Source organism: Piliocolobus tephrosceles, chromosome 15 (assembly GCF_002776525.5).
Source record: "Piliocolobus tephrosceles isolate RC106 chromosome 15, ASM277652v3, whole genome shotgun sequence".
Lineage (NCBI taxonomy): Eukaryota > Metazoa > Chordata > Mammalia > Primates > Cercopithecidae > Piliocolobus > Piliocolobus tephrosceles.
The window spans coordinates 63,622,474-63,650,403 of NC_045448.1; the positions used below are offsets into that span (position 1 = coordinate 63,622,474).

The window sequence follows — 27,930 nt, forward strand, 5'->3', positions numbered from 1 at the left end:
AATGGATTCACCCTGAATTCTTTCTTGCACAAGATCCAAGAACCCTCTGTTGGGGTCTGGATCCAGACGCCTTTTCTGTAACACTTAGATTAGAAAAGAACAACTCCTCTGGGTGCGGTGGCTCATGCCTGTAATCCTAGCACTTTGGGAGGCCGAGGCGGGTAGATCATGAGGTCAGGAGTTCGAGACCATCCTGACCAACATGGTGAAACCTCATCTCTACTAAAAATACAAAAAGTAGCCGGGCGTTGTGGTGTGCATGTGTAATCCCAGCTACTTGGGAGGCTGAGGCAGAGGAATTGCTTGAACCCGGGAGGCAGAGGTTGCAGTGAGCCGAGATCACACCACTGCACTCCAGCCTTGGTGACAGAATGAGACTCCAGATCAAGACTCCATCTCAAAAAACAAAACAAAACAAAACACAAAAAAAACAACTCAACTCAATAATCTAAGCTTCTGTCTTTGGATTTTCCATCTAGACAGTTTCTTCTTTTCATTATGCTATCGTATGATTTTCTAGTTGATTTGCTATTTCTTTTATCTTGTTCATTCTTAAGGTCTGGGTCCCTACCCCAACTTTCCGTTTGCTCTGCTACAATATGGGTGAATTTTTCTAGACTTCTCTGTGACCAGTTTGTCTTTTCTGAGCTACAGTTTGGTGGTTGGATAGTGCCTTGTACCTGCTTTCTGTACTTGTAAAGTTGGGAATGTGAGGGGAGTAGGGACGGTTATTCAGCAGGGGTTTTGCAAGTTTTTCTAAAGGACATGGGTTTTGTTTCCTCTTTCAGGTTTTATTAAGTGTCCTTGACCAGGTTCATTCCTCCTAATGAGTAGGTATCCTTTTCCTGTGTGGGATGTGCTCAGGGTTGACATGTTTTTCTCCAATGTGTTATGTAACTTTAGTGCCTTTTCTTCCATTAGGGAAAAACATCCTACCCCATTTTACTTACTCATTTCCACCTCAATACTTACAGCTTATAACAATTCACATCCTTTGGTGTTTGGTTTTGGTAAATCCCTATTTATTGCTGGGGATAGTTAGCTCTGCCTGTGTATTTTAAATGATGCGTCTGAGAGTACCTCATTTCCTCACTAGAATCTAGCTTTTTATTTAGAGTTTGTCTACTCTAAAAATATTTTCAGCTGGGTGTGGTGGCTCACGCCTGTAATCCCAGCACTTTGGGAAGCCAAGGTGGGTGGATCACTTGAGGTCAGGAGTTTGAGTCCGGCCTGGCCAACATGGTGAAACCCTGTCTCTACTAAAACTACAAAAATTAGCTGGGTGTGGTGGTGCATGCTTGTAGTCCCAGCTACTCAGGAGGCTGAGGCAAGAGTATCGCTTGAACCTAGGAGGCAGAGGTTGCAGCGAGCCCAGATTGCGCCTCTGCTCTCCAGCCTGGGTTAGAGTGAGACTCTGTCTCAAAAAAATAAATAAATAAATAAAAATGAAAATAAAAAGATAGTTTTAGTTTCTTTTCCATGAACCACTGATTCACTTATTCATTTCTTCAGTCTGCTTTTTTCCAAATTGGGGCACCAGTGAGAAACCTCATGATTTTTCTTTTTGTTACCAAAATAAATAATTTATAATGTGCAGCAATAAAATATTTTACATATTTATGGGATACATCTGAGTATTTTTACATGTATAGACTATAATGATCAAGCCAGGGTATTTGGGGTATCCGTCACCTTGGGTATTTATCATTTCTAAGTGTTGGGAACATTTCACATCTGCTCTTCTAGCTACTTTGAAATATATAATATATTGTTGCTAACTATAGTCACGCTACTCTGCTATTAAATATTAGAGCTTATTTCTTCTATCTAACTGTATGTTTGTACCTACTAACCAGTCTCTATGCCACCCTCCCACCCACACTCACCCCACTCTCTGGTGTCTATCATCCTATTCACTACTTCTGCGGGACCAACATTTTTAGCTCCTACATATAAGTGAGAACACGTGTTATCTATCTTTGTGTGTTTGGTGTTTGGTTTTGCTAAATTCCTATTTATTTTTGGGGATAGTTAGCGCTGCCTGTATTTTAAATGATGTGCCTGAGAGTTTGTGTGTCTGGCTTATTTCCCTTAACATAATGACCTCTAGTTCCATGTATGTTGTTGGAAATGACAGGAATTCATTCTTCGGACTGACTAGTATTCCACTGGGTATACCACCATTTTCTTTATTCGTTTGTCTGTTGATAGACACTTAGGTTGGTTCCATATAATGGTGCTATAATAAATATGCCAGTGCAGGAATCCTTTTGATATATCAATTTCTTTTCCTTGGATAACTATCCATTAGTGGGATTGCCAGATCATAGGGTAGTTCTGTTTTTAGTTTTCTAAAAAATGTCCATGCTGGTTTTCATAGTGGTTTTACTAATTTACATTCCCACCAAGTGTGTATAAGAATTCCCTTTTCTTAGCACCCTCACCAGCATCTGTTATTTTTTTGTCTTTTTAATAACAGCCATTCTAACTGGGGTAAGATGATATCTCATTGAAGTTCTCATTTGCATTTCCCTGATAATTAGTGGTGTTGAACTTTTATCTTCATAAACTTGTTAGCCATTTGTTTGTCTTCTTTTAACAAATGTCTATTCAGATCATTTGCCCATTGTTTCGGGGATTTTTTTTTCTGTTGCATTGTTTGAATTTCCTGTATATTCTGGATATTAGTTTTTTATGTGAATAATTTGCAAATATTTTCTCCCATTCAACAAGTTGCCTCTTCACTCTGTTGATTGTTTCCTTTGCTGTGCAGGAGCTTTTTGGTTTAATATAGTCCCATTTGTCTATTTTTGTTTATATTGTCTATGCTTTTGAGGTCTTAGGCATAAAGTCTGCCTACCAGTATCCTTAAATGTTTCTCCTATGTCTTCTTCCAGTAGTTTTATGGCTTGGGGTCTTATATTTAAGTATTTAATTAATCTTGAGTTGATTTTTGTATATGTAGGGAAGGGTCTAGTTGCATTCCTCTGTGTATAGATATTCAGTTTTCTCAGCACCGTTTATCCAAGATCGTGTCCTTTCCCCAATATATGTTCTTGGCACCTTCATTGAAAATTAGTTGGCTGTAAACATGTGGATTTATTTCTTGGTTCCCTATTCTGTTTTGTTGGTCTGTATGTCTGGTTTTATACCAATACCATGCTGTTTTGTTTACTATAGACTTTTAATATATTTTGAAGTCAGGCAGTATGATGCCTCTCACTTTGTTTGCTCAGGATTGCTTTGGCTATTCATGCTCCTTTCTTGTTCCATGTGAATTTTAGGATTTTTTTTTGAATTCTGTGAAAAAGACAGTGGTATTTTGATAGGGATTACATTGAATCTGTAGATTGCTTTGGGCAGTTCAGTCATTTTAATGAGATTAATTCTTCCAGTTCATGAGCATGGAATGTCTTTCCATTTGTTTGTGTGTGTACTCTTCAATTTATTTCATTAATGTTTTGTTGTTTTCCTGGTATACATATTTCACCTCCTTGGTTAGAAGTATTACTAGATTTTTTTTGTAACTATTTTAAATGGGATTGCTTTCTTGATTGGTTTCTCAGCTAGTTGATTATTGGTATATGGTAACTACTGATTTTTTTGTATGCAGATTTTGCATACAGTTACTGAATTTATTAATCTAATCCAGGAAGCTTTTGGTGGAATCTTTAGGTTTTTCTAAATATAGGATGATATCAGTAAAGGGGGACAATTTGACTTCCTCTTTTCCAATCTGGATGCCTTTTATTTCTTTCTCTTGCCTGGTTGCTGTGGCTAGGACTTACAGTATGACGTTGAATAGAAGTGGTAAAAGTGGGCAGCCTCGTCTTTTTCTAGATCTTGGAGAAAAGGCTTTTAGCTTTTTTCCCATTCAGTATGATGTTAGCAATGTGTTTGGCCTTTATTATTTTGATGTATATATAATTATTATTATTATTTTGATGTATGTTTCTTCTATTCCTAGTTTGTTGAGAGTTTTTACCATGAAGGGATGCTGAATTTTATCAAATGCTTTTTTTCTGCATCTATTGAGATGATCATATGTTTTTTTTCTTCATTCTGTTGATGTGATAAGTCACATTTATTGACATTTGCATATCTTGAACTATCCTTGCATCACTGGTATAAATCCCACTTGGTCATGGTCTATTGCCTTTTTGCTGGGCTGCTGGATTCAGTTTGTTAGAATATTGTTGAGGATTTTTATATCTACGTTCACCAGGGATATTGGCCTGTCATTTTCTTTTCTTATTGTGTCATTGTCTGGTTTTAGTATCAGGGTAATGTTGACCTCTTAGAATGAGTTAGGGAGAGCTTCCTCTTCGGTGTTCTGGGATAGTTTCAGGAAGACAGGTATTAATACTTCTTTCTACATTAATAGAATTTGACTGTGAGTGTATCCAGTCCTGGGCTTTTCTTTGGAGATTTTTATTACTGATTCGATCTTGCTATTCATTACTGGTCTGCTCAGGTTTTTGATTTGTGTTGTTGTTGTTGTTGTTGTTTTTGAGATGGAGTCTCATTCTGTCAATCAGGCTGGAGTGCAGTGGTATGATCTTGGCTCACTACAACCTCTGCCTCCCAGGTTCAAGCAATTCTCCTGCCTCAGCTTCCTGAGTTGCTGGGATTACAGGCATGCACCAACATGCATGCTAATTTTTGTGTTTTTAGTAGAGATGAGGTTTCACCATGTTGGTCAGGCTGGTCTCGAACCCCTGGCCTCAACTGATCTGCCCCTGTTGGCCTCCCAAAGTGCTGGGATTACAGGCATGAGCCACCATACCCAGCCTACTCAGGTTTTCTATTTCTTCTTGATTCAGTCTTGATAGCATGTATATTCCAGGAATCTATTCATTTCCTCTGGGTTTTTCAGTTTGTTAGTGTAGAGTTGTATATAATAGTCTGTGATCTTTTGTATTTCTGTGGTATCAGTTGTACTGTTTCATTTTTCTGATTTTGTTTATTTGAGTCTTCTCTCTTTTTTTTTCCTTGGTTAGTCTAACTAGCAGTTTAGCAATTTTGTTCATCTTTTTGAAGAACCAACTTTTCATTTTGTTGCTCCTTTGTATTGTTTTCTTTGTCTCTATTTTGTTCAGTTCTGCTTTGATCTTTATTCTTTCTTTCTGCCAGTTTGGGGATTGGTTTGTTCTTGGTTTTCTAGTTCCTTGAATTGTATTGTTAGGTTGCTTTTTTGAAATGTTTCCACCTTTTTGATGTAGGTATTGTAATAAAATTCCCTCTTTGCTGCAACCCAATGCTTGTTCAGGAGCATGTTGTTTAATTTTCCACATATTTGCATAGTTTCCAAAGTTTCTCTTTGTATTGATTTCTACTTTTATTTTATTGTGGTCTGAGAAGGCCCTTGATATCATTTAGATTTTAAAAAATGTTGACGTCATTTGTGGCCTAACATATCTTAGAGACTATTCCATGTGCTGATAAGAAGAATGTATATTCAGCAGTTGTTTGATAAAATGTTCTGTAAATGTCTTTAGGACCATTTGGTCTAAAGTCCAATTTAAATTGAATGCTTCTTTGTTGATTTTCTGTGTACATGATCTGACTAATACTGAGAATAAGGTGTTGAAATTCCTTACTATTATTAGATTGGAATCTGTCTCTCTCTTTAGATCTAGTAATATTGCTTTACGAATCTGTGCTGCAGTATTGGATGCACATATGTCTAGAATTATTATATTTTCTTGTGGGACTGATACCTTTATCATCATATAATGACATTCTATGTCTTTTAAAAATGTTTTTGACTCGAAGTCTGTTTTCTCTGATATAAGTATAGCTACTTCTGTTTGCTTCTGGTTTCTGTGTATGTGGAATATTTGTTTCCATTCCTTTGCTTTGAGTCTATATTTGTCTTTATAGGGGAAGTGCATTTCCTGTAGGCAGCATATAATTGGTTCCTGTTTCTTTATCTGTTCAGCCAGTCTCTATCTTTTAAGTGGAAAATTTAATCTATTTACATTCGAGGTTATTATTGACATGTGAGGTTTTTTATTTGTTCTTGTTAATTGTTTTCTTGTGGTTTTCTTTATTCTTTGTTTTTTCTTGTGGTTTTCTTTATTCTTTGTTTTTTTATTTTTTTTCCTTTTTCTGTTATTGCTTGTTATTGTGGTTTGGTAGTTTTCTGTACTGATACCTTTTGAGTCCTTTCTCTTCTTTATTTGTATTTGGTTTACAAGTGAGTTTTATAGTTTCATGTGTTTTCTTGATGGTAAATGTCATCCTTTTCCAGGTTTAGGACTTCCTTGAGCATTTCTTATAGATCTGGTCCAGTGGTGATGAATTCCCTTAGTGTTTGCTTGTCTGGGAATGACCTTATTTCTTCATTTATGAAGGCTTATTTTGGTGGATATAGTATCCTTGCTTGGCAGTTTCTTTCTTTCAGCTCATTGAATATGTCATTCCATTCTCCTCTGGGGTGTAAGGTTTTAACTGAGGAATCCACTGTTAGTCTGATGGGGTTTCCTTTATAGGTATATAGACACTTGCCTCTTTCTGTTTTTAGAATCCTGTCTTTGTCTTTGACTTTAGACATTTTGATTATAGTGTGCTGTGGAGTAAGCCTTTTTGCATTTTATCTGTTGGGGTAATCTCTGAACTTCCTGGATCTGCATGTCAGTCTCCTGCCAGACTTGGGAAGTTTTTATCAATTATTTTGTCAAATAGGTTTTCTAGGCCTCTAATTCTCTCTTTGCCCTTGGGGGCACCAGTAATTCAAATATTTGGTTGCTTTATGTTGTCCCAGATGTCACAAAGTCTTTGCTTATTCCTTTAAATCCTTTTTTTCTTTATTTTTCTCTCATTGGACTATTTCAAAAGACTTGTCTTCAAGTTCTGAGATTCTTTCTTCTGCTTGAACTAGTCTGTTGTTGAAGCTTTTGAATGTATTTTGTATTTCAATTAATTCTCCATTCCATAATTTGTTTGATCCTTTTAAAAAATATCTGTCTGGTAGATTTCTCATTCATATCCTGAATTGTTTTTCTAATTTCTTTGTATTGTTTTTAAGAATTCTTGATGTATCTCATCGAGTCTCTCTAAATGAGCATTTTGAATTCTTTGTTTAAGGTTTTATGAATTTCTTTTCAATTGGTATCTGTTGCTAGAGAATTATTGTGTTTCTTTGGGTTGTCATATTTCCTTGCTTTTTTGTGATTCTTATGTCCTTTTATTGGTATCTGTACATCTGGTGTAACTGTTGCTTCTTCCACATTTTTGAATTTGCCTTTGTAGTGGAGGACTTTTTCCTGAAGATGTATCTATGATGTTGGTTGGGTAGGGCACTTTGGTGTTGATTCGGGTACATGCAGTAGTGTAGTTACTATATGGTTTCTTTGGCTATAAACAGTGTTAGTGGTACCTGTGACTTCCTTGTAGCTTAGGTGCAATTATTAGTGGAGGCTGTGCTGAAGTTTTCCTGGGGACTGGGATGCCAGGTAGGCCAGTCTTTGGGCCCCAGTGGTGGCAGTGGTAGGCTGAAGTGATTATCCTTGAGCCCTGGAGTGGTGTATGGTGATTCTAGTGTTAGCGAGTCCAGATGGCTGGTTCTTGGGCCTCCAGGTGGTTTGCTTGGATGCTGGCACTAGCAGTGGTAGGTCAGGCATGTGGGGATGTTCTTGGGCTCCTAGGCAGCAGGTGTGATTTGGGTGATGGTAGTGGCAGTGATGGGGCAAACCACTGGAACCCAAGTGGTTCAAGCTGATGTTGGTGGTGGCTTCAATGGGTTGGGAAGACCAATCCTCTGATCCACAGGTGGTATATGTGTTTGGGTACCAGCTATGGTGGTATTGACAGGTTGGGTCAGCCTGATCTCAGACCTCAGGAGGAGTGCTCAGATGTCAACAGCGATGGGCTGGGTTGGGCAATTTTCAGGCACCTGGGCAGTGTGCTAAAGTATTAGGGGGACACATTGGTCCAGCAGACTTGTTATCAGGCCCCTGGTAGTGTGTTTAGGCACTAGCTATGATAATAGGGGTGGCGTTGTCTCTAGGCCACCAGAAAAATGCTCAGGTAGGGATAGTGGCAGCTGTGCTGCAGAGGCCTGCCACTGGGGAATGTAGGGCCACTCTTAGTGGGAGCACCAAAGGTAGACAGTTCTGGGGTGTATGATTTTCTTGCACTTCAGTCCTGCAACAGCTTGCAGCAGCAGAAGTGATCGGATTTGTCTTTGGGACACATGAAAGTGCTCAGCCACCCCCGCCCTCCTTGGTCTGAGAGTAGCAGCAGTAGCATCGGCTCTAGGGCAGGACACAGTCCTTTGGGGACTAGGGTCTCAGAATGGTACCTTGTGGTAGTTACTCGAGGCTTAGGGGCCTGTGGGTCACAGTGTCAGCTTCCTCTATGCAGCAATGCCTCTGCACAATCTTTAAGCAGCTCCCTATGTGAGTCTCAAGGCCCACGAGTGTCAAGAGGAGCTCCTCTAGCTAGGATTGTAAGAGTTTGTGGCAGGAGTGTGGACCCTTGGGGTCTCTTACTTACCTTTTCTCTGTGCCACAGAGCTTCTCCTAGTTTCCAGTGCATCTTGGCCAAGGAGGCTGCCTCATTTCTGTCTCTTTCCTTGCTTTTGGTGCTTCCTAGAACTTCTCTGTTGAATTCTGGTGTTTTCTCCTAGAGGATCTTACTAATTGTAAATATCTATTTGATATTTTGGTTCCTTTCTATGGATGAGGTGCATACTAGTAGGATCTAGTCAGTCATCTTGAATCAACTCGCCTCATGATTTTTCTGAAGCTCTTTCTTTTCTTAGAACCTCTTCTTTGGGGTAGAGATTATAGCCATCCCACACATTTCCTTAGTTATTATTTTTTGAAGAGTCATAGCATATTGTTGTTTATCCTTTACTGTTTGGTTTCTTTGCCATTTAAAATATTCTTAAATTGCTTTTGTTAGGCTTTGACAAAGAGAATCTGTGATGTGGTTTTACTCTGCCTTCCACCCAGCTCTCAGAAGACCTATTATGTTTGTACTTAGAAAAATTAATAAAGATATTTCTACTTTAGAAGGTAGAATATAAACCATTTTCAAAAAATAAAATGAGACATATTTGAAAAATTGTTCAAAATATAAGAAGTGCAATGAAAATAACTTGTCAAATTTACAAAGAAAAATAAAACCAGTATATTGAGGATTCAGTTTAAAAAATACCACATACAAACATGTTTCCTGAGAATTTATAAAACTTCGTGGAAAACAATGTGGTAATGTATTTCACAATTCTTAAAAATACTTATTTTCTTTCACATAACATTCCAGTTTGTCCTAAGGAAATAACCAGAAATGCTGTTGTATATTATGTATATATACACAACAAAAAGGCATTAGTATTACTATAAACCTTAAACTGAAAAGTGATTAAAATGTTGATCAACAGATGAATGTTTAAGTGTAATTAGAAAATGCTCATTACAAAAAACAGGATAGTAAACTATACATATTATGTGACCCTAGGTTTATAAGAAAAATATATTTATAATAAAGGACAATGAAAGGAAGCACACATTTTAAATGTTATTTTTTAATAACATGTATTTTTTCAAATATTCCATCATGAATATATATTCTTAAATTTAGAGGAAAAATAAAAATAGTAAGATTAAGAGATATCTGTTCTCTGATGGTTCTAGAGCTGGGAAGGGGTGCAGTTGAAGAAAGGTTGGTTAATGGGTATAAAACAGATGGAAGGAAAAAGTGCTAGGGTTGTCTAGCACAGTAGCATGACTATAGTTAACAATAATCCCATTCGGACTTGTGTTTAAGAGCAGGGTCTCTGAAGACATCCTTATTGAAGACAGTTTTGTCCAAGGGGACACACAGAGTACTTTGTGGACATGAAGTAATAGTAGTTATAAATTTGCACAACAGACTTGATCTTTGACCTCTTGGTGATCTTCTTGCCTGTGGCATCTGTCACTTTGTAGGGACAGTGATCAATTCCAGCCACCAGAGCATGGTTGTAGGGGTGATCTGAAGTGCCTTCATCATTGTTCTACATGATGATGTGATGGCTTTGAGTCCAGAGTAGCATCAGGCCAGGACCAGCACCACTCTCCCAGGTGTCACAAACTTGCCCATTTCGACAACAACCAAGTAGGCCTACATCAGAAATGAAGAAAGGGCACTTCTGCTAACTGTATATTTCAAAAAAGAAGATTGGAGATGTTCCCAAAACAAATTATAAATGTTTGAGGTAATAGATATCCTAATTACCCTGATTTGATCATTGCACATTGTATGCATGTATAAAACTATCACATGTACTCCATAAATTTGTATAATTATTTATCAATAAACAAATTAAAGATATCTATTGCGTATGAAAGAAATAGAAAGAAATGAATGCAAACTTAAGAAGTATTCATAAGAGGAAAAAAAAGAGTTTAAAGTGATAAGATAGCAAAAATGGTAAGACAATAATGTATTGTTAAGATTAATCAATTGTAAGACTAATCCATATAAGCCAATTAAAACCAGAAGGTAAAAGATTGAATAATAAAGTGATACAGTATTTAAATAATAAAATAATCTAATAATAATGAATTTTAAAAATAAAACCATACTAAAGTGGGAGAAGTAGATAAGGTAGATACCCGGATTAAATCTTCACATTAACATCCTGTAAGAATGAGAATAAAAAGAGTTTTCTGAGCTGAGGAAGTTTCATAACTTTAGTGACTGAAGATTGCTGAGAGATAGAAGACAATATCTATTTAATGGTGCCATTTTCCCCTGGTTTCTCACACTTGAAAAAGCAGCAGCTCTTAGATATTTTAAAAGGAATTTAAAGGGTTTTTGGGTTGTTTGTTTCTTCGTTGTCATGTTTTTGGAAGTTCTTAGTTACGGTCTCATCATCATGACCATCTCAGAATGATAGCCTCAGGCCTAGAGTCTACATGACTTCTGGCTCTCCTACATATAATTAAATGTTCATGTTCTAATTCCAAATCCCCAGGAGAGAGTATCTAATTGCTTCAGTCATTTATGTTCTGGGGATGGGGTTGGGAGTGAAGGAACAGGGTCAAATAGTACAAAGGATCTGTTCCTTCCAGGGTTATAAGCAGGACAGATTTTCAAAGAAGAAATTATTGGCATCTCTGATACATGTAGTGAATAATTTTAATTTCTATATGTAATGTGAATAATCACAGACAAAACAAAGGATTTTTTTTTTTTTAAGTCTCAGTGTCTTGCACTGTACTTGTGAATTATGTGAACACAATAATGGTAGCTTCATAGAGTGGTCACAAAATGGGAACATATTGATGTCTAGATAGAATTGTCTTAAGTAAATCTCTGGATTGAAGATTTCAGCATGTTCTTACTTATTTGTGGGATCTAAGAATCATGTCAGTTGAACTCATGAACACTGAGCGTAGTAGGATGGTTACCAGATGCTGGGAAGGGTAGTAGGAGGTTAGGGAGGAAGTGGGGATGGTTAATAGGGACAAAAAAAAAAAAAAAAAAAAAAAAATAGAAAGAATGAATAAGACCTACTATTTGATAGCACAGTCGGGTGACTACAGTCAATAATAAATGTATTTTTAAAATAACTTAAAGAATGTAATTTGATTATTTGTAACTCGAAGGATAAATGCTTGAGGGGATACATACCCCATTATACAAATGTGCTTATTTCACATTGCATGCCTGTATCGAAACATCTCATGTACCCTATAATATATACAACTACTCTGTACCCTCAAAAATTTTAAAAAGTTAAAAAAAATTATAAAATGTTATCAAATGATGATTTTAATTCTACCCCATAAAATTAAATAAGTATTGTATTTCACCTTTTAAAATCAGTCCATTCATCCTATGTAGACATTTAAACTAAATATTTTAGGAGAACTTCTTTTGTTCTATGTACATATTTAGCATTACTTCCTGTGTAATTTTAAAATCTGAAATTCTTCTAGCATACAGAGTAAGTGGATTATGATATACTGAAGGATTAAGCTTCATTGTCTTGTGTCAGATTAATCTCTCATACGTAGATTGTCACTTGACCTGATAGAAATATGACTGTAATTCACCAAAAAAATTTCATGGATAAGTAACCATTTCATTATTTTATGTAGAATGAAGAATGCATGCTTCTTGACTGATTGTATAATTCTCCAAATTAAATTTAAATAAACCTCATAATCATGCATTTTTCTCAGAGTTTCTTAAGGATTCATGGAAAAGATATCTCTGATAGCTTATGTGGTGAAATAGAACAATTTAATATTCTGTGATTCTTCCCACTTTATTAGGGTTAAAGTGTGTTACAGTTACTCAATGAGGATAATTTTGTATTTTTATATAAAAGTTTTTGCGTTATTTTAAACTTAAATTTTCTCATCAAACAAGTACAGATAAACTTTTGCATTTAAACAAAATAGTTAATACTCTGAGAACATTACTCCATTTGCTTATATGTTTTTCAATGAAATAGGTAAAATTATATGCATATAAATGAATGTTAAAAGGGAGTGTGAAAAAAGATAGCAGTGAGGATTATAGTTTGAAATTAATGTATATTTAATAGTTAAAGGAAATGTAAAGTAAAGCACTGTGTTTTTGTCCTAACAGGAGGTTATATGAAAGAGTTTAAATGTGTCATAATTAGGTAAATAGTTGAGCTGTAGAGCAGAAGTATTAACATAAAAAATTAATTAAAAAGTTGAAAATAAATAGGTGGGCACAGTGGCTCAAGCCTGTAATCCCAGCACTTTGGGAGGCTGAGGCATGAGGATAGTTTGAGTTCAGGAGTTTAAGACCAGCCTGGGTAACATAGTTGAGACCCTGTCTCTATAAAAAATTTAAAATAAGCCAGGTGTGGTGGCATGCACCTATAGTCCCAGCCCATCAGGAGGCTAAGGCAGGAGAACTGCCTGAGCCTGGGAGGTGAGGCTGCAGTGAGCTGCGGTCATGCCTTTGCACTCCAGCCTGAGTGACAAAGCGAGACTCTGTCTCAAAAAAGAAAGTTAAAAGTATTAATAAACTTTTACATAACACATGAACAATATTATGTAATTTATATTAGAATAATTGTGAGAGGATAAAGGAATACTGCTTTTTTCAAAAAGTTGAGAATAAAAGTAGAATACTGAACTAGATTGTTAAAATCTGATTTTTAAAATGAATTGTTTTTTAAACTTCAGGACTTATTTTTTATAAGACCTAATTTTTTTGTTTTGGACAGTCTTGCTCTGTCGCCCAGGCTGGAGTGCAGTGGCATGATCTTGGCTCACTGCAACCTCCGCCTCCTGGGTTCAAGCAGTCCTCCTGCCTCAGCTTCCCGAGTGGTAAACTTCATGAATTATTTTTTATAAGACCTAACTTTTTTTTTAGACAGAGTCTCACTCTGTCGCCCAGGCTGGAGTTCAATGGCATGATCTCGGCTCACTGCAACCTCTTTCTCTTAGGTTCAAGCGATCCTCCTGCCTCAGCCTCCTGAGTAGCTGGGACCACAGGCGCATGCCACCACACCCAGCTATTTTTTGTATTTTTAGTAGAGATGGGGTTTTACCATATTGACCAGGCTGGTCTTGAACTCCTGACCTTGTGATCCACCCACCTCGGCCCCCAAAGTGCTGGGATTACAGGCATGAGCCACCGCGCCTGGCAAGACCTAATTTTTTTAGAGCAATTTTAAGTTTACAACAAAGTTGAGAGGAAGGTACCGAGATTTCCCATATATGTACTGTCCCCACACATGCAATAGCTTCCCCTCTATCAACATCCCCAACCAGAATGGTATATTTGTTACAGATGATGACTCTCCATTGATACATCATCACCCAAAGTCCATAGCTTATATTAGGGTTTACTCTTGATGTTGTACATTCTCTGGATCTTGACAAATGTATGACGAGCTGTATCTACTCTATAGTATCATATAAAATAGTTTCACTGCCCTAAGAATCCTCTGTGCTCCACCTATTCATCCCTCCTCTTCCTGTAACCCCTGGAACCCACTGATCTTTTTACTGTCTTCATAGTTTTCCAGAATCTCCTTTTCCCAGAATGTCATACTGATGGAATCATACATTATGTAGCCATTTCAGATTGACTTCTTTCACTTGGTATTATGCATTTAAGGTTTCTTCATGTTTTTTCATGGCTTGATAGCTAATTTATTTTAGTGTTGAATAATATTCTATTATTTGGATGTACTACAGTTTATCCATTCACCTACTGAAGGGCATCTTGATTGCTTCCAAGTTTTGTTACTTATGAATAAAACTTTGATAAACATCCATGTGCAGATTTTTGTGTGGACATAAATTTTCCACTCTTTTGGATAAGTACCAAGGAGCTCAATTGCTGAATGATATATATGGTAAGAGTATGTCTAGTTTTGTTGAGAAACCACCAAACTTTCGTCCAAACTGCCTGTACCATTTTGTGTTCCCATGTGCAATAAATGATAGTTCTTGTTCCACCTCCTTGTCAGCATTTGGTGCTATCAGTGTTCTGGATTTTGGCCATTCTAATAAGTGTACAGTGGTTATCTTCTTGTTTTAATTTGCATTTCCCTCTTGACATATGACGTGGAGCATCCTTTTATATGCTTTTTTTTTTTTTGGTATCTATATGTCTTCTCTGGTGAGGTGTCTGTTAAGGTTTTTGGTCCATTTTTTTTTTTTTTTTTTTTTGAGATGGAGTCTTGTTCTGTCGCCGAGGCTGGAGTACAGTGGTGCGATCTCGGCTCACTGCCAGCTCTGCCTCCCAGGTTCACGCCATTCTCCTGCCTCAGCCTCCTGAGTAGCTGGGACTACAGGTACCTGCCACAATGCCCGGCTAATTTTTTGTATTTTTAGTAGAGATGGGGTTTCACCGTGTTAGCCAGGATGGTGGTCCATTTTTTAATTGGGTTGTTTTCTTATTTTTGAGTTTTGTGAATTCTTTGTATATTTTGGATAACAGTCCTTTATGAGATAGGTCTATTGCAAATATTTTCTCCTAGTCTGTGACCATGTTTTCATTCTCTTGGCAGTGTCTTTTGTAGAGCAAAAATGTTTAATTTTAATGAAATCCAGTTTATTGACTCTTCTTTTATAAGACATGTCTTCAGTGTCACATCCAAAAAGTCAGCACCAAATCTAAAGTCATCTAGGTTTTCTCCTGTTATCTTCTAGGAGCTTTATAGTTTTGTGTTCTACATTGAAGCTTGTGATACATTTTGAGTTAATTCTTTGTAAAGGTCTTCCTCTAAATTCATCTTTTTTTTTCTTTTTTTTTGGTAAGAGAAATCTCGCTCTTGTCCCCCAGGTTTGAGTGAAATGGCTTGATCTTGTCTCACTGCAACCTCCGCCTCCCGGGTTCAAACAATTCTCCTGCTTCTGCCTCCCAAGTAGCTGGGATTAAGGTGTCTGCCACCACACCCAGCTAATTTTTGTTTTTTCTTTAGTAGAGATGGGGTTTCATCATGTTGGTCAGGCTAGTCTCGAACTTCTGACCTCAGGTGATCCTCCCACCTCGGCCTCCCAAAGTGCTGGGATTACAGGCGTGAGCCACCACGCTCGGCCTAGATTCATCTTTTGCATGTGGGTGTCCATTGTTCCAACATAATTTATTGAAAAGGCTATTTATTTATTTATTTTTTTACAGTGTATTGCCTTTGCTCCTTTGTCAAAGATTAGGTGACCATATTTAGTGGTTCTGTTTCTGTGCTCTCTTTTGTATTCCATTGACGTATTTGTCCTTCACCAGTACCATACTGTCTTGATTATTGTAGTGTTACAGTAAGTCTTTAAGTTGAGTAGTGTCAGTCCTCCAACTTTATGCCCCTTCAATATTGTGTTGGCTATTCTGAGTCTTTTGCCTCTCGATATAAACATTAGAATCGGTTTGTTCATATATATGAAATAACATGCTGGGATTTTGATTGGGATGGCGTTGAATTTATAGATCAAGTTGGAAAAACTGATGTCTTGATAATACTAAGTCTTCCTATCTATGAATATGGAATATCTTCTAATTTACTTATAGTTTTTCTCATATAGATCTTGTAAATATTTTGTTAGATTTATACCTATTTCAATTTTTTGGTGCTTATGTAAATGATAATGTGTTTTTTATTTCAAATTCCACTTGTTCATTGCTGGTATATAGGAAAGCAATAGACCTTTGTATATTAGCTTTGTATCCTGCAGCCTTGCTATAATTGCTTATTCCAGTTTTCTTGTGAATTCTTTTGGATTTTCTTCCATGATTAAAAAAAAAAGCAAATTGGTAGTTATGTAACTAGGGTTATAGTTGTAGATTATTAAAACATAGAAATATTCTTAGCAAAATCTTGTTACTTCTGAAAGGCAGCTTTTTTTTGGAGTTATTTTAGGAGATAACAGATCTCAGTGAATTTCAGAGTCTTCAAAGTCATATTAAGGAAAAACTATATGTTACATATATATTTCTAAAAATTGTGATAAATGCACATAACATATAATTTGCCATCTTACCCATTTTAAGTGTACAGCTTAGTGGGCTATGTATATTCACACTGCTGTGCAACCAACCTCCAGAACTTTTTTTATCTTGCAAAACTTGAACTCTCTACCCATTAAATAACAACTCACAATTTTCCTCTCCCCTTATCCCCTGGCAACTACCATTCTACTTTTTGTTTTTATGAATTTGACTACTTTGGATACCTCGTATAGGTGGAATCATACAATGTTTGTCTTTTTGTGACTAACTTATTCCCTTAGCATAATATATTCAAGGTTCATGTATGTTGTAGCATGTGTCACAATTTACTGCCTTTTTAAGGCTCAGTGTTCTTTTGTGTTTGTGTGTGTGTGTGTGTGTGTGTGTGTACAGATATACACCACATTTTGTTTATGTATCTGTCAGTGGACATTTGGGTTCTTTTTGCCTTTTGGCCATTGTGAATAACAATACTGTTATTAACATGGGTGTACAAATATCTGAGTCACTACTTTCAATTCTTTTAGGTATATACTGGAAGTGGAATTGTTGGATCATATGATCATTGTATTTTCCATTTTTTGAGGAATCAACGTACTGTTTTCTGTAGTGGCCGTGCAATTTTAGCTTTCTACCAACAGTGTATAAATGTTCCACATCCCTGCTAACACTTGTTATTTTCTTTCTTCCTTTTATAATATAATAGCCATCCTAAGGTATGTAAAGTAGTATGTGATTGTGGTTTTGATTTTCATTTCCACTAGCGACTACATTAGCAGTGTTGAGCATTATTTCATGTGCTCATTGGCCATTTGTATATCTTCTTTGGAGAAATGTCTGTTCAAGTTCTTTGCCCATTTAAAAATATTTTGCTATTTTTTGTATGAGTTGTAGGAGTTCTTTATATAGTCTAGATATTAAGCCCTTATCAGATATGATTTGCAAATGTTTTCTTCCATTTCATAGACTGCTTTTTCAATCTGCTGATAGTGTCCTTTGATGCACAGAAGTTTTTGATTTGGAGTCCAGTTTATCCATTTTTACTTTTGTTGCTGGGCTTTGTGTCATATCCAAGAAATCATCGCCAAATCAAATGTAATGAAGCTTTCCTTCTGTTTTCTTCTAAGAGTTTTATATTTTTAGGTCTTATGTGTTTGGGTCTTTGATCAATTTTGAGTTATTTTTGTATATGGCATAAGGTAAGAGTCCAACTTCATTCTTTTGCGGATATCCAGTTTTCCCAGCAGCAGCGTTTGTTGAAAAGACTGCCCTTTCCCTCCCCATTTAATGGTCTTGGCACCCTTATCAAAAATAATTTGACCATATACTCTAAGGTTTATTTCTCGGCTCTGTATTTGTTCCATTGGTCTATATGTCTGTGTGTATATATATATTTTAAAATAATATAGTTAATTAGTAACTTTTTTTTTTTTTTTGATACAGACTCTCCCTCTGTCACCCAGCCTAGAGTGCAGTGGCGCAATCTTGGCTCACTGCAACCTCCACCTCCCGGGTTCAAGCGATTCTCCTGCCTCAGCCTCCCTGAGTAGCTGGGACTACAGGCGTGCACCACATGCTCAACTAATTTTTGTATTTTTAGTAGAGATGGGGTTTCGCCATGTTGGCCAGGCTGTTCTTGAACTCCTGACCTCAGGTGATCTGCCCACCTCAGCCTCCCAAAGTGCTGGAATTACAGGCGTGAGCCACCGAGCCTGGCCAATTAGTATGTTTTAAAATAAAGTCTTAGTTGTAAATTTGACAGTCTTTACTAACTTAGAGATGGTGAAACTTTACCTCCATTCTCTTAGGGTCCTGACTGGGCCCAATAGCTAAACTGATATAAGTTAGATTAACAGGAGAAAAGCATGCACTTCTATTCAATACAAGTTTTATGTGGCATGGGAGCCTTCATAAAGGAATGAAGAACTGAAGAAGCTGTTAGAGTCAATGACTTAAATACTGAATTGGACAAAGAATAGTAAGTTGGGAAAATGTGATAAGGCAAAGGGGATTAGGCTAGGATAGTTAATTGTGTACGTAAGTAGCCAAGAAGATAAGGGTTGGTATAACTAGGTTTGTTTGTACAGAATTCCTTTGGCCTCAGCTTTTTGTCCTCGATGATAAGAATGTTGCATCTTTTATATAGAAATTTCATTTCTTGCCTTAGGAACCAGCATGAATGTCACGGTGATCTTTTTTTCACCTGCTGTTTTTGAAGTGCTATATTAACTTAAATAGTTAATATGCCAGAATGGTATACGTTTTTTCATTAGTGAGTCCTGAGATTTTCTTTTACTTTTCACAGTATCCATAGAAAAATCTTGCTCCTACCCCATCTTCATCAGTCCCATTTCCCCTGCATCCTATAGGTAACCACATCATAAGGAAATACACATATATAAATCCTATTGTTTCTCCTTTTTTAATCTATCTTACTGTTAGTTTCTACTGTCCTAATTATAGCACAATTTTACTTTTTAGGTTCTATGATTTGAAGAGTGGTATGGCTATATATTATAGCTTCTAAGTTACCATATTTTGGAGCAAATGTATTTTTTTTAATTATTAATTTACATTTAACATGAATCATGATCCCAAAAGCATCAAAATGTCTTCATAACATCCTACAAAGAAGAGAGAACAGCAGTGCTGTTCTACACTGTGGCTCTTGCCCAGTCTATAGTTACAAGAAATAGTTATTTAGTTGTTGTGATGCCCTGAGTAGGCTTCATTCTTAAGTAATGTACTTTGTCTATAGTAACTCCCTGCAAATATGTATATGTGCACAGAATATCCTGAAGATACACGGTGAGATTTGGTTGCCTTTGTTCTCTGAAGCCTTTTTTTTTTGGAGACAGAGTCTCACTCTGTCACCCAGGCTGGAGACCAGTGGTGCAATCTTTTTTTTTTTTTTTTTGAGACGGAGTCTCGCTCTGTCACCCAGGCTGAAGTGCTGTGGCTGGATCTCAGCTCACTGCAAGCTCCGCCTCCCGGGTTCACGCCATTCTCCTGCCTCAGCCTCCCGGGTAGCTGGGACTACAGGCGCCGCCACCTCGCCCGGCTAGTTTTTTGTAGTTTTTAGTAGAGACGGGGTTTCACCATGTTAGCCAGGATGGTCTCGATCTCCTGACCTCGTGATCCGCCCGTCTCGGCCTCCCAAAGTGCTGGGATTACAGGCTTGAGCCACCGCAGTGGTGCAATCTTGGCTCACTGTAACCTCTGCCTTCTGAATTCAAGTGATTCTCCTGCCCCAGCCTCCCAAGTAGCTGGGACTACAGGCATGTGCCACCATGCCCAGCTAATTTTTTTTGTATTTTTAGTGGAGATGGGGTTTCACCATGTTAGCCAGGATGGTCTCGATCTCCTGACCTCATGATCTGTCCACCTTGGCCTCCCAAAGTTCTGGGATTATAGGCATGAGCCACCGCGCCCCGATCTCCTCTCTAAAGTCTTTATGGTTGTTTCTATTACTGTTCCCAGCAAGAACTGGAACTGACCTGATGTCATGATCTATGAATATAATTTTTAATTAAGGAAAAAGTACCAGGAAATCTCATGTCACCGTAGACCTGCTTCGCTGAATACCATTTAGCAGTCTATACTCCAGCCACCAGGCATATTGGCTGTGCAATGATGCCTCCACAATAACTAACAGTGAGGAGTAAAAGTTGGGCTTAGATACTCTGGCTCTTGCATAGGTCAAGGGGTATGTTGTGTTCTTGTAACAAATCCCACATATACATACATATGCATGTTGTTCCACAAGCATCCCCAAGCAGAAACCAAGGTTAGGTGCAGAATAACCTCAAAAAAATTTTGGTTGCTAGGCTGTAGATGAGTCTTTCTGAGGCTGGTATTTTGACAGTACGGGCTCCATTGTTTCTCAACTGCTGTGTTGCGCTGCATCAATTGTTTCACTATATTATCACTAAAAGCTTAGTCTCCCTAAAAACATTAACTTCTTAGGGCCTGTGTGCCAATGGGGGCTTTTGGACTTGACTTCAGCTTTTTGGGGGGATAGAGTCCCTTTCCCCTCTGTAGTATTGGGTTATTAGTGAATCAACCCTGAAGAGGTAAACGGTTGGAGCCTCAGCCTCCCAAGAGGCTGTCACTGGAGAATGGTCTCACTGACCTCAGCCCTCGGGCATTTCCACAGCACATTTTCCCCCTAACCCCTCTACTCCTGCTAAATGCCTACCTAACTCTTAAAATAGGAAAGCTGGGAACTCCACTCAAAACCATACAAAAAAACAGTTTGTACATCTGGACACCTCCCGAGCACTCACAGTCCCTATGTTTCTCTTTTCCAGCAGTAGACAGTCACTCTCATGCAGTTTAAGTGATTTATTGATGTCTCAGCTAAACTTGCTATTGTTTCAGGACATTTCAGTCACCAAGGTTTTTAAAGAAGAGTATTCTGTACCAGAGGAGCCGTGCTGCTTCCTTGTGTCTGCTAATGTGTGCTTAGCCAGCCTCATTCTTCTTCAGCTTTTCCACTTTGGCAACATAGATCCTCATGGCGTCCATCTTAAACATCCCTTTGTTCACATTCCATGCCTCCTACTTGGCCTTGGCTTTTACATCTGAGGCTGAAGGGGCAGGAATGTTGCAGTTGCTCTGGGTGGGCTGTTTGTAGAAGCTATACACCCAGCAGTTTTCTCCTGATCACACACAGTACCCTTCAGCTGCTTGAGGGCAGTGCAGGCCAGCTCAAACTCCACTTGGCACATTGTGGGAGGGAAGGTCAGGCCCCTCTGTCCTTTCTAGGTGAAACCTGGTGCTAGAAAGTTCATCAGGTTTCTTCATCGATAGAGTGGGGATGATGATGATATATCTTCCTCACTGAATTTTGGGGGACTTTTCATTGAGAATCCCTATGTACAGTGTCTGGTACAGGGCTATGTGTGTTGTAGCACTGATCAAACTCTCAGTAGAGAGTGGTATAATTTAACTCCTTAACAAACATTTCAAAATAGTAAGAAGAAAGTATAATACCAAGTTTTGGTTACATAGCCTTTTAACGAAGCAAAAACTTTTAGACATTAGCATTCCAAACAAAGTTTATTCTAGCAATAAGACACAATGTGATAGTGAATATAAATTACTGTGGAAATTACTTCAGATCTGAGAAATGTGGAAAATAGTTGAAAAAGCTCATGGGTCTCTTCCTGAAGGACAACTTGTGAACCTGTCAGTGCTAGGAGAGATACTACCCAGCTGTTCCTGCCTATACCACTCTTTTTACTTTATAGCTATGGTAGCCCCTTCATAATCCTTTCAGGTTCTAGCAAAGCAGGAATATCAATTTACTGTAATGTTTAATAAACATTCTCAGATTTACAACATCTGGGAAATAACAGCACTTATAAATCATGGACATTATCCAAGATCATTCATAATATATTCTTACTATCTCAACTTGGTTTTCTGTACATTTGATTTTTCCAGAGGTATGTGAAGTGGTGAAAATGGGTACTTTAAGAACTATGATTTGTTTAATTTTCACCTAGATAATTGACAAACATTTATTAATATTATTATGTAGAACAACATAGATGTATCAGTATCCATATTTTACCTTTAATATCTCACAGGAATGGTATTTTGGGTTAATGACTATTTACCCAGAAAATCTGGAGAAAATTTTGCAATCTCGATAACACCCTATATTTTTAAATACAATTTTTTCTCTAAAAACTAGTTAACTTTTGATTATCTGTGTGATAAAGAAGGTTGGGAATAGGAGAATGAAAATTTGCTGGTAACTTAGTTTGGCTTACATGTTATACATTATTAAAATTTTTTCAGCACAATAACAAAATGAAAAATCTGAGTTTCACCTTTTTTTGTCATATCCTCTGGAAGATGTACAGATAAATGGGAAGTAGAAAGAAAAATTTGAAGTATAAAAGCCTTAAGTCTGATTAACTTTGAACTTTAAGATTTAATTATATAATGTAATTATTGTTTAATGTTAAACAATGTTGATTATTATAGGTGTCTATAATTTTTTTTTTTTTTTTTTTTTTTTTTTGAGACTAAGTCTCACTGTGTCGCCCAGACTGGAGTGTGGTGGCATGATCTTGGCTCACTGCAACCTCTGCCCTCCAGGTTCATTGCCATTCTCCTGCCTCAACCTCCCAAGTAGTTGGGACTACAGGTGCATGCCGCCACACCTGGCGAATTTTTTTATTTTTTATTTTTATAGAGACGGAGTTTTACCGTGTTGTCTAGGATAGTCTCGATCTCCTGACCTCGTGATCAGCCCACCTTGGCCTCCCAAAGTGCTGGGATTACAGGCATAAGCCACCGCGCCTGGCCTATAGATGTCTATAATTGTGAAATATCAGTGATCTGCTAAAGAATGGATGTCGATAACTGTGAAGGGTATGAGATTTTACCCTACTTACTAGCTAACAAGTTACCACACTATAGTTTCATGGATGCTGTTAGAAGACATGAGACTCCTAAGTCAGAGACAAATGATAGTAACCAGGGTATAGGCATTTTTTTCTTTTCTTTTTTTTCATGGATTCTCTGAGCCCTATTCCTATAGAGCAATGTTAAGAGGGCTAGATGACACCTGCACACTCAATGGGCAGTGTAAAGGAGAGGCATTCTGAGCTTAAAGAACTCAAATTTCATATAATAGTTGATAAGCATGCTTGCCCCTTTCTCCAGAGGGAAACAGTATCTGTGTTCTAAGGGGCAGTCAGGGCAAATTACTCATAGCAGTAATTTGAGAGAACCATGGAGAATTGTCTTCTAACAATGGGTCTGGGCTGAAAATTTGCATAATAAGTACTATATTTGTAATGTAAATTAATAATGTAAACAAGAGCAGAAGAGGACTTTCTTTCTTTCTTTTTTTGGAGATAGGGTCACTTTCTGTTGCCCAGGTTAGTGTAGTGGCGTGATCACGGCTCACTGTAGCCTTGAACTCCTGGGCTCAAGCAGTTCTCCTGCCTGAGCTTCACAAGCATGTACCACCATGCCTGGCTAATTTTTAAAATATTTTCTAGAGACAGCGTTTCACTATGTTGCACAGGCTATTCTTGAACTCCTAGGCTCAAGTGATCCTTCAGCCTTGGCCTCCTAAAGCACTGGGACTACAGTGAGCACTACGCCTGCCCCCTACTGCCCCTTTTTTAAAGTACCTGGGAGAACAAAGTTTAAATATTCTATTTTTGTAGCACCTAATTAATGTACAATTTAAGACACTTTCAAAATTTTACATTATTGAAAATAAGTAGGTTAAGGACTTTTACTTAGGATCACTTTGCTGTTATGCTGCATGTTTTTGAAATAATAAAACTTTATTTTGAAAACACTCAAAACTCTTAACTAATTTATACAATTCATACTGTCTCTTATTAAAAATCCACACGGGGGATTTTAAGTCTGTATCAGGCCATGAAAAAGTTTAGATATGAAGAAGGCAGGTTTCTTTTTTTCTTAATGTTTACACCAGACCAAAGTGAATCATTCTCAGAGAACCACCATCTCTGATTTCCTGCAAATAAACAAATAAAAATAATTAAAATAATGTTTAAGCAGAGTAAGAAGTAATTGACTTAACATTTGTATCTTTATTATTTTTAAGTACTTAAAAAGAGTGAAACAAAATAGTTTAAAATGTACTGCACATAGATACATAAGAGAACTGTATCTTACCTGACTTGATCATCAAAATTTTGATATATTCATAAAAACTAATCAAGAAATAATAAGCATTAAGAGGCAAAGAAAGGACAGGATAGTAATTGAAATTTAGAAGCATCTGAGGATTCCTCTAATGAAAAATTGCAAACTGTGGGTCATCATTTGGATTCTACAGTGTGATTTTAAAATACTGTGTATTCTAAAAGGTATTATATAACATATTTCCTAATTTTGGATGTTTTACTGAGTATTTGATAGTGGCTCTTGAGATAATGGCTTATAAAATAGAAAAGATTGTGGTTTTATAAGACTTTCATAAAATTTTATGAAGCTTCAAAGAAATATTGACAACAACTTTATCTATTTCCCATTTATTATTCTTTCTTTTGCACTTTCCGCCCAACCCTATCAGTTACAGAAAAACAGAAGATTTTATGGGCTTCTGAAGTTGGATGATGTGTGAAGATAAGACTAAAGATGAGTAATATTATGTGAAAAATAATACAGTGGGGACATTTTTTAAAATTTGAAGATAACCTACTTAGAGTTGAAATGGTAAAAGTAAAAGGTAAAGAGAGTAGGGATAATAGCACTTACACTATCATGTCATAATTGGAGACATTTTACTTAAAGTTTAGGTGAAAATAATTTTTTAAAATAAATTTATTCTGTAAGTTATATCTTAAAAGTTATTTTTACTAAAAGAAGCCTTTCAGAAAGTCTGCATTTATACTATTTTAAGTAGTCACATCTCAAAGGAAACAGATATGGGGCTAAAAAATAAGGGCAACACATGTATGTAGGTATGTGCCTGTAGATCTTGATGTACACAAAATTGAAAAAAAAAAAAAAACCTGGAAAAACAGGTAGCAAGAAGAATGCGTAATTTAATAGTGCCTGGGGCTTGAGTGTGTGCTGGCAAGTTTCAGGCTTTTAGGTAGCTTTCAATTTAAAAAGAAAACTAAGCACTCTCATTTTAAAAACATAAGCTTCAATTCTTGGCTTATAAACTACCATATCAAAGTCTAGTTTCTATACCATGAGAATGGTCATTGAGAAAATGAGTTAGGTTTTGGCCTTGTTCATCAACTGACAGAGATCCTAGGTAAATTATTTTATTTTCCTAATATCTAAATATACTTGTTGCTAGAAGGCTGATGGCATACCTAAGAAGTATCATGTCGTTCAGCCATGTTGTTGATGTTATGTAGTGTCTTCTATCCATGATTTAATCCTCTTCTACCTTAGGAATTACATTTTAAAAAGTAAGAATGATAGAATTAACTTCTCAAGATCCTCCAGGATTTAAAAAAACAAAAAAATATTCCTTTGGAGGATTTCCTTTAAAATCTATTGCATTTTAAAAAGACTTCAGGGCATTTCCAAGGTTTCCAATGCTATATAACCTTGACTTATACTCTATGTACCTTAGAGGGATATTTTGAAGATTTATAAAAGAATTTATTTTACATTCAATTTTTTAAATATTATTTGAAGTAAAACATAATCATTAAATAAAATTTGGAAAACAGAAAAGTATGAAACTTTACCCATAGTCCTACCAGTTATACAAAACTAAAGTTAACATGAATTTACTTCTAGTCTCTTTTTCTCCACGTTTTATTTATTTTAAACACAGCTCGAATTATATTGTATATGTAGTTCTGTATCTTTTTTCTTTTTTTGGCCTCACAACACTTCAAAACTTTTCAATGTTCCTACATAGTCTGTTTTTAATGGCTGAATTTTATTATTCCATTAAATACTATAGCTTTATTTAACCACTCCTTTTTTGGTTAAATTTATATTGTTTCCAATTTCTTCTTTTTCATAAATAACCCTATGATAGATTTTCTTAGGCATTAAGTTTTTTTTTTTTTTTTTCCTGTTTGTAGGATTATTTCCTTGGTATAGAACTGTAGAAATAGAATTATTGGACCAAAAGCTTATGAAATTTTAAGCTTCTGGATAAACACTGTAGAATTAGTAGTTTTGCTTTGTTTGTTTCCTAGTTTGGGAGGAGGTGATTTTGTTCAATAATAGGAAGTTGTGGTTCCAAGGAAGACTGATCTTCATTTTCTTGTTAATGTGTTGAAATTGTGCTCAGCCTTGACTGAATGAAACTACATGTTAATTCTTGTAGTAATTTTACATCAACAAAAGGGTTTTCCCCAGTCCCTCATTGCTTTCTACATATGGTTAAGTGCATTTTCTGAGCCACACCCTTTTGCTGTTACCTAATGTTGGGTGATATCAGGTCACTTTCCTTTAAATGTGCACAGACTTTTGTAAGTAAATTCAGCAGACAGGTTAAGCTTTGCTTTACTATAAACCGGATTTTGACATGTTGCTCACTTAATACAGATTTTTAAATTTTAATACAGGAAGTGATCATCTCACAGTTTATTATGTTCGGTTTCCTCTCTGTTACTAATGGTCTCTCTTGAAGTTTCTGATTTGGTTTAATAATAATTAAATCCCAGAAGTGTAATATTTTAGAGATGGAAGAAATCTTAAAACTCCCTAATCTGAAATTCTTCTATTTTATAGATGAACAAGTTGAGGCTCATATGGGTTAAGTGTTTCGTCCAAAGTTCGTGGCAGAGTTGGGATTATAATTTTGTTCTTATTTCTCTGTGTTTTTTTTTTTTTTCCACTATAGTTTTTTAATGTACTAACAATACTAGTTCCACAGGCTGCTTTATGATTAACTCCTCTGATTCTCTATTCCTATCATTTAAGGCTTTTGCTTGTAAGCATGCTAGCTAGTGGTCCACCCTATGTGGCAGGAGATGCTTTTCTGAGTAAGCTGACCAGCTATTCAAGTTTCACTACTGAACATTGTGAAATTGAACTCTGCTTCTTGCATATTTGGTATCATATATAGGTTTCTTTTTCATCAACATTGCAGTTTGGTACTTGACATTTTTGTAGAACATGCAGTCTCCAACTGACTACAGTCTAGCACTTGCCAAAGGTTGGCTTGAGGCTTCTGGTACGTAAGAGAGACAAGTTGATAGATAAGCTAACTAACTTTCTAACTTCTGTGTTAAGTAAGCCATCAGAAAGGAATGTACTTAGAACTTGTCATTTCACCTTTCCACAGGAATGCCTTTAGTGAATTATGCTTTAATATAATTATTTCACCTTATAAAGAAGAGTTATAAGAAACATCTATGTGACTAGAATGTCTATCCTTTTCAAACCTCCAAGACATGTTTAGTTTGTTTTCAGTTAAAAATTTAGAGATTGGGTCTTGCTAGGTTCTCAATGCTGGCCTAAAATTCCTGGGCTCAAGCAGTTCCCCGACCTCAGCCTCCAGAGGAGCTGGGACTATAAAGATACACTACCACACCCAGCTTGCTTTTCAGTTCTTAATTTTTATTTTGTTTTTTTATACACGCGCGCACACACACACACATATACGTGTATATATATATATACACGCACATACGCATACATGATATTTACATGTTGACAATTACATTAATAGAGCATCTTGAAGTATAAGTGTGTAACCTCTAAAAATGATAAAGTAGCACAATTTACTACTCTGGAGGCTGCGGCAGGAGAATCACTTGAACCCGGGAGACAGAGGTTGCAGTAAGCTGAGATCACACCTCTGCACTCCAGCCTGGGTGACAGAATGATACTCCACCTCAAAAAAAAAAAAAAATAATAATAATAAATAAATATAAGATTTCTTTCAGACAGTATGCCAATGAGTAGTACAAACAAGACAACATAGGTATCTAACTATATGATTTATTACCTTTGACTAAGAGCAAAGTCAGTGGGAGGAAACAAGAGGTATGCCCCATACCTAGAAAC

The 27,930-nt window shown here is 36.6% G+C and overlaps 1 protein-coding gene across 6 annotated transcripts in view; it reads right to left on the reverse strand.

Moving 5' to 3' along the window:
• Nucleotides 1-22,671: 22,671 nt before the first annotated feature.
• Nucleotides 22,672-27,930, reverse strand: part of WDPCP (WD repeat containing planar cell polarity effector) — a 489,966-nt gene continuing 484,707 nt past the window's right edge. For 3 of the 6 annotated variants that reach the window (XM_023224121.2, XM_023224122.3, XM_023224124.2), the window contains one exon: nucleotides 23,732-23,950. In XM_023224121.2, coding sequence (XP_023079889.1) covers nucleotides 23,900-23,950 — 51 coding nt within the window. In that variant the 3' untranslated portion in view covers nucleotides 23,732-23,899. Of the gene's footprint in view, nucleotides 23,951-27,930 lie in introns of all 6 variants that reach the window. The other 3 variants (XR_002734119.3, XM_023224126.2, XM_023224123.2) reach the window with 2 other exon arrangements.